The 8028-nt window shown below is 37.2% G+C and overlaps 1 protein-coding gene across 1 annotated transcript in view; it reads right to left on the bottom strand.

The window, feature by feature from the left end:
- DGLUCY (D-glutamate cyclase) overlaps positions 1-8028 on the bottom strand; it is a 1244793-nt gene that overhangs the window by 106060 nt on the left and 1130705 nt on the right. Inside the window, exon 11 of the mRNA XM_044074708.1 lies at positions 6108-6227. Coding sequence (XP_043930643.1) covers positions 6108-6227 — 120 coding nt within the window. The remainder of the gene's footprint in view (positions 1-6107; positions 6228-8028) is intronic.

The raw sequence follows: 8028 nt of genomic DNA, 5'->3' as shown, positions 1-8028 counted from the left end.
AAGTCGTATGTATCTGTAGTAACTACAAACTGATTGTTAACCAGGCTGCTATCAATAAACTATATCTACTCCCACTTTTTAATTTCTCTTAGTGTTTAGGATTTCTAATAGCATGACAGGAATGGCCTCCCACTCCTAAGTCAGGGTATGCTTGGAATTCATGAAATCAGTATTGCTTCAATCTTTTGTCTTTTCTCAGCATCTAAAATATATCCATAATTCTCTCCTTCTGCACTTCATGTGGGTTTACGTGCAGCTCTCTCATCCTCCCTTAAAGGGCACTCCATCAACATGGTGTGGGAGTAGAACTCACAGTCTTGTATACTAAAAGCAAGTATGCTAACTGTTGTTCTACTAACACTGATAAAAAGTTTGATATCACAAAACAGTCGAAGATTATAAAAGACTGCATGAGCAGCAGTAATCTTCTATTGCCTTGAAACTCAACATTCCTTGAAAATGCACAGAAAGTCAACATCTTTGAAAATGTACTGAAACTCAACAATCCTTGAAAATACACCAGCTACTGGTAGTTTGGTAGTTGGTAAACTCTTTTCATTAGTCCTGCTTCTGCTATAGTTTGGACTGTCTTGTTTTTTTCTTCCACACCACTATTGTTTTTGCTTGAAGATCTTGGCACTTTATGACTTTGTGTTTATCCGTATGTAAGACAGTGTAATTACTAGGTGTTGCAATTTCAGTGATTAATGCTACTTTTATATTTTATCCTGGGACAACTATATCAGGTTTTCTGCATCTATGTTTTAACTGTTGTTATTGGGTGAACCCATGTCATATACAACTCACCACCGTTGATAATGCTTTGTGGTTTCTGTTTCCAATGCTTCTCACCTACTTTTCTGTTGTATTGTTTCCACAATCCCCAGTGCAACAGTCTTACCTCGTTATAGTGCCTTTCAGTATACAAACCCGTAGCCACAAGTGTATCACACTCAGCAACAAGATGGGCAACTGTTTCCAGCTCTGTTTCACAGAACTTACATCATTAGTCTGTTTCTCCCACTTTTTCAATGGAGTTTATAAACCAACTTGTATGTAGTCCACTATCTTAAGCTGACATTATTAGCTTTTCATCTTTTGGTTTCAATTCATCTTGTTCACCATTCCTGCATCAAATGTTGCTCAACATGAGATTGTCCTAGACGTTCTGTATATCTGCCACTGTGTCCCCTTCAGAAGATCAACACAACAGAAAGGCCATATGATTGACTCTGAAAAGTCGAATGACAGAAAAGAACAGACATCTATGTTTTTGTAAGAGGGCAAGCCCCCTGCATATTATATATACCAACTCTGAGGTTGCACTTCAGTGGGGATTCCCTGACCCCCCACTGCACTGCGATCTCCATTCAAAAGCTTTGACATTTTGGAAAGTTGATCATATTGACTCGACCATATGAAGTTCAACTTTCCATTGAGTCAGCCTTCTGAACTGGACCCCTGCCACTACATTTGTGGCCTTTCCAGTTTTCTTTCCTTTCTTTTCTGATTATTTTCTTTATATTCTTTCTTTTGTTTTTTGTTTTTTTGTGTGTTTTTTTAAACACTTTCAGTTGATATCTAATTCATGTCTATTTATGGTTTGATTTTTATTCCCACTCTTCTCCAAAATGTTTCTGCTAAACTAAGTAAGGATGTCACCTTAGACCTCTTCTCTTCATGCTTTAAAACTTTCACTATGCTGGGAACAGATGAAGTTACCAAATATGTATACAGTCCCACAACTGCAGATCTAATATATAGTAAAATTCGAGGAGGGCTCTACCTCCTTCAGAGCAGGGGATGCCTAACTTAGTATGCACTGGATTTTTATATCATTTGATAAGCATGGAGGATTTTTTTGTTTGTTTTTCTTTTCTTGTCCAACCAATTCATTGCTGTTTGGGGCAAGTCAATCACACCAAAGCTGTAAGTTAAAACAGGAAGAGCAAATTGATTCATAGCTTGGACTTTATTGCTAGATGTCAAAGTAATTTTCAATATTAGCTTTAGTCTTCTGAAGTATTCCTTAATAAGCTTTGTTCTCATTTGTTAATATTTTACTGCCAACCCTTCATCTATTTCCAAACATTTATACTCTCCCTGCTGCTCCAGTTCCTTTATATCATTCTTATCCAGGCTGATATGTAATTAGTGGTGCAGCTTTCTTTTTATGAGTGGTACCTTTGCTTACTTATCAGGACCAAATGTCACTCTTGCATCATCTGAGAAACTTTTAGTCATTTGTAATTGTGCTCTTTGATCCTCATCTGATGAACTATACAATTTTAAATCACCCACAAAAAGCAGAGAAGACATGTCTTTAAACAGGGTTGGTTTCTTGGAGTTAAGCTGTAACCACAGCCTAATCTATTAAGTAAATAGCTTAATTTGCTAAGGCCAAGACAAAACAACAGTCATTTTAAAAATATATCACCCTGTAATATTCCCTTTGAATTTTTATCTCTGGGATTATAATTTGCCCTTTATCATAGCTTAGCTGCTAAGGGGGTTGCCCTGTTTTATACTTACTGTAATGTAACTGATCATAGGTGTGTACTAGGCTAATGGCCCTGGAGCCTTTACAAGTCTAGCCAATAGGATTACCCTGGCATCATGCCACCCAACCTTAGTTCCCATTGCCTCTGTCGGGAAGAGCCACTGCAGTGACCCCCGGGGTAAATTTTCTATTTCCCATCCACTCATCAAGATTTCCCTTGAAGACGGCTAGTAAGATGCTCTGCTTGACATGTATGGGAAGTCTATTCCATAGCATGGGCAGTCTCTGGGTTATGAACCTGCCCCTCCAGCATGTTCTTTTGATTGTGGTAATGAGGTTGAGGTCTCTGGAGGGTGTGGTGCGGAGGGATTGGGATTTCTTTAGATGCAGCATTTCTAACAGAGCTGGGTCAGACATGGCTCTGTAAGTCAAGCAGACATCGCCTCTAAGTAGGCGATATGTGACAGAGAATAGCTGGAGTTTTTTGAGTCTGTCCATGTAGGACAAGTGTTTAAGGCCTAGGATCCTCTTTGTGAGGTACCTTTCTGGCTACTCCAGTTGTTGTAGGTATCTAGTGAGGTACATGCCAAATGGGGTATTGTACTCGATGACTGGCCCAATGAGGGAAGAGTAGAGGGAGACACTGACCTCTTTCTGCCTGGATGCAAAACCTTTAGTAATGAGATGTGCCATATAGAAGGCCATTCCAACCACAGTGGCAATGTGGTGGTCAAAAGAGAGATTGCTGTCAACATGTGCTCCCAGATCCCTTATAATGACTTTTGTGTTCAGTGGACTACCATTGATGTGGTAATTCAAGGGAACCAGGTTTTTCCCAAGGGGGATGACAACACATTTTTTGGCATTGAGCTTAAGGCCATGGTTCTGACACCAGTCGCTGGTCTCAGTGATGCCTTTCTGTAGGATGTCAACATCACTTGTGGAGTTAATAACAGCTTTGTAAGATGTACCTTATACAGTTGTAATCATTCCATTATACATGAATGTGGGAGGTTGTTCAGTTCTGTTTTTTTTTTTTTTGTGATATATTCATGGCAAACATAGAATCTTCCTCTTTACACAGATCTATATTATGGCTCTGTATAATAAGCAATCATTTGTTCCACAAGAATGTCTTTTATTACCTTTTTGTTCTATTGCAATGTGATTTTTTTTCTAGATGACTATACACTCTGCATTAATTCCAGTATACAATTTGTATATTGTGGGAAACCAAGTTATCAGTCTATAGTTCTTGGGATGGCTTGCAGGTTCACTCTTAAAGAGGAGTATGATGTGCCTGTTGTTAACCAGGTCAGTGTCTGTTTGGTATGTGCAAGTGAATGCGTTGATAGCCATGTTTAGTGGTGGAAATATATTTTCTAATCGGATACACCAGCTACTTATCAGCAAGTGTAACATGACAATTCCATGATTAACCAGCACAAGGTCTGTTTATATACAGTCGATTACCAGTCAATACAAACTTTTTTTAAATACCTTTACTGATTTAACACTTGTGACATAGGCAAATTTACATTTTATAAAAATAATCAAACTACACTAACAAGTTCACATTTATAAACATTATACTTCACCTATACTGCTATATATCATATAACCTAAGCAACATTGCATACATTATTCATTTCCTGACCTCCCCTTTTTTAAACATCTTTATTAAGCCATCACTTACGATATAAGCAATCATACATTTACATAAATGGAAACAAACTACACAGACACAAGCCTAGTTGCAAGCATTTTACATCACAAACCATAGTGACACACTCCCAGATGCAAACATTATACATCACTTATCTACCCAATCATTTTCAGTTAAACATTGTACATCACTTATCTACCCAATCATTTTCAGTTAAACATTGTACATCACTTATCTACCCAATCATTTTCAGTTAAACATTGTACAGCTCATTTAAGTTCTGCCCTCTTTTAAACCTCATTCCTCCCTTGTATGCATTGTTCTCACAATTCCCATTTTTTTTTCTATGTAGTTTGCTCCTACCCCTTTCTAAAGATCTTGATTCCAGTTGTTTTATCTCTTTTACTATATTCACTCCTTCTAGTATAGTTGGTTTAGTATTTGAATTCCATTTTCTAGTGATTGCCTTTTGGCAATCACCATAATTAAACCTAGCAAGGCCTTACCATGTCTAGGCAATTCTGATTCTGTACCATAGCTCAAAAAATCATCTCCCTCATCACACCAATCTGCCTACCCAACATCTTCGACAGCGCATCCCACAGGGAATCCTAAAAGTCTGCCAACTCACCCCACTGACAGAATATATGTTCCCAACTACCTCTTTTTTCCCTGTCACTCCAACATTTGCTGTCTACCTAAGGAAAAATTCTCTAGAGTCTACTTCCGGTATAATAATATCTATGTAAACATTTCCAAGCAAAAAGCCTAAATCTTCTAGATTTTATTGCATATTTGGGAGACACATTCTCTATGTCTATACTCTGTTATCAGTCCTTAACAGGGAAGGCAATCTCTAACCTGCAGTCCAAATAAATGATTAATGTCTTCCCATTCTTGTTTTCTTCACTAAATGCCAGCCCCCCCCCCCCCCCCTTGCCTGTTGTCTACATCCCTAATTGCAATCATCTCTATCAGTAGAATCTGCTTTCTCCAGTCCCATGTTGGCTTAGTTCTTAGAATGCTTTCTGCTACTTTATGAATACCATATTCTGTATGATTATTGTTGTTCTCCTTAAAGGCCTGCATCCAAAATCCCAGTCTCTCCTTATTTCTTGAGCGTCCTTACTGTTTCATCATCATCCCTTTCCATATTGAATTATACTTTCCTGCTTGAGCTATGTGTAGGAACCTTAATTATGTAGCTCTGAAATACCCCTTCAAATCGGGTAAACCCAATCCCCCCGTTCTACTGGAAGAATCAGCTTATCCCACTTGACTCTTGCCCTCTACCCCTCCCAGATAAAGTCCTTTAGCTCTTTATTAAATGCTATCCACAACTTCTCCTCTGGTTCATAAAAGTATGCCTGGCCTGTGTACAAGACTAAGGAGACTAAAAACATTTTAACTGCTTGTATCTTACTATCATATCCAAAACAAAGCTTCCATTTTCTCAGTTTTTGTATTATCCATTGTTTAGTCTCTTCCCACACATCCTTAGCTGCCACAACAGATTCATTTTTAACCTATACTCCTAAATACATCATCTTATCATGCTCCCATAAATATGGATATTGCTGAACCAATTCATATGTGGGTACATAATTTACCGCTATTGCCTTTGTTTTAGCTTCATTAATTTTGTATCCCGAAAAGATTGAAACTGTCACAAAATGTTCCACAACACTGTAATGTCTCTTTCTGGTTTTGCAGGTATAAAATACTATCATCTGCAAACAGAGTCAGTTTTCTTGAAAACTTTTGTACCATCTATTTTTAAGGAATAATCGAGTTGGATACCATTCTAATTAATAATTGCAAGGCAACTGACCAAGTGTTAAAAGAATAAAATGTGAGTCTGGCAAATCACAGACAACATATGTGCTTTTAGTAATGCATAGAAAAGACTTTAGTATGACTCTTCATACTCAGCAAACCTACCAGCAATAACAGCAAAATCAGCGGCGACATCGCAAGCAATGGTACTGCCATTCTTAATATGTTTTTTAACTGCTTCTTTCACTTTACCCATTCCCAGTTCATTTCCTCCATCACCAATACCTACAAAATAAGGAAACAAGTGTATAAGTGGTTATAGCTCTATTACAATACTTTCAAAGGCATTAAGCAGTGAAACTGTAACCATGGAATCACACATATAATCAACAGTAACAACCCAGAGAAATTAAATGTTCATCTCAAACAGAAACATTAGAAAACATGGTGTCTGTGGTTCTGGCTGTGTGTTTGCTTCAAACTGAAATCAGATTTGGGAACATGTCACTTGTATGAAACATAATTTTAGATGCTTGTCACAATGTTCCTATTTAAATTTATTGAATTTTACTGTTTCTGTTTAAAAATCTTCAGCGTTTCAAACTGTAGAAAAAAACATTACCTATCTAACTGTATTATCAGGACAGGAAACAAGAAAGGGTCTGTAGTACATGGAGCATACTGATTAAACTCCAAAACTAATATAACTTTGTTATGTACCTTTCTGATGTCGAGGAGGTGCACAACTAGTGATATATGACCGGGTCTCCAGTTACAACCTATTCATAGTGCACAGAATATCACAATTATGCAACAAAATCGGTAGACTTGTTAAGGACATCCCAATCATGAGAGTTAATATCAACAGCATTTAGGGATGCTTAACAAAAGCTTGTAAAGGACTGGGGGTAAACACAACAGGTATATGATATATACAAAATGAAAGATAAAATGCAAGATAAACATGTATTATATACAAAATGAATATAAGAGATGGCTTGAAGGTATAATTGCAATACATACATGTGATATACAGAATGACTGACAAGCACAGTATATGAATACATTATAAACTGAGTGGAGCCGAGTCACAATGAAATTAGGGTCAGAAAAAGCCATGTAGAAAAAAAAAGGGTAGGAAGAGATTAAGTTATATGACCAGAAAGAGAGAGCAGCTGCATTTTTCTGGACTTGTAATGGGCCTTTATTTCTGATCAGAAAATGGGGTAAGAGGAATGATCTTTAAGAAAAAAACACTGAAGTACTTTAAAGATTGGGTCTTGCACAAGGGACTAACAATGGATAATGCCAGATGGTGAAAAACAGCAGTAGAAAGTAAAACAGCTTTTAAAAATTGTTAAATACTTTACACTACCACACCTATAAATAAAAAGTGTATCAGAACAAAGTATCTAACAACTTTAAAGCTAGTAGTTCTACACAGGGGCATTTTGCTTCTGCCTGCTGTCTGAAAGCTATACATAACATAACTTGTTATGTACCTTTCTGATGTCAGAAGGTTAAATTTTTCCCACTTCTGAGGATAATCAGCATTATCCCTGTGATACAAGTTTTGTAATGCACCTTTCAGGGCTGTTATGCTGTAGTCTCACATTACAACATGTACAACAGCATCCACAGAAACGTGCCAGGAAATGCACAAACAAAAATGGCACTGTGAAGCAAAACTCTCAACTTAACATAATTTCAACTACAGTCCCCACAGCAACATAGCAACATAGTCCCAGTCGGACTCTCCCAGTAAACAAATGTAAATAATAAATAAAATAAATAAATAATTTGGAACAAAAAAAAGAGCTAAGGAAAATGCCCCATATTAGGGACACGTTTTAAATGTTGGCACTATTAACTTAAAAATTCTCAAAATGATTTCCACTTTTAGGAGGCATGGAACAAAACTTTGAGAAACATCAGGGGGTGTCCCTAAAAAATAGGGACAGTAGAGAGGTCTGCTGTGAAGTATTAACGTAGGCAGTCTATCAGAGGTACACAACTTTTATCCACTGTCTGTGGCAGTAATATGTACTTTACACCTTTGAAAGTTCACAGTTTGCTATTTTTCCTG

The sequence above is a fragment of the Protopterus annectens genome, chromosome 6.part0 (assembly GCF_019279795.1).
Source record: "Protopterus annectens isolate FY-2018-M chromosome 6.part0, PAN1.0, whole genome shotgun sequence".
Taxonomy (NCBI): domain Eukaryota; kingdom Metazoa; phylum Chordata; order Ceratodontiformes; family Protopteridae; genus Protopterus; species Protopterus annectens.
Note: the sequence above shows the minus strand (reverse complement) of the source record. Positions and strands in the feature narration are given on the sequence as shown.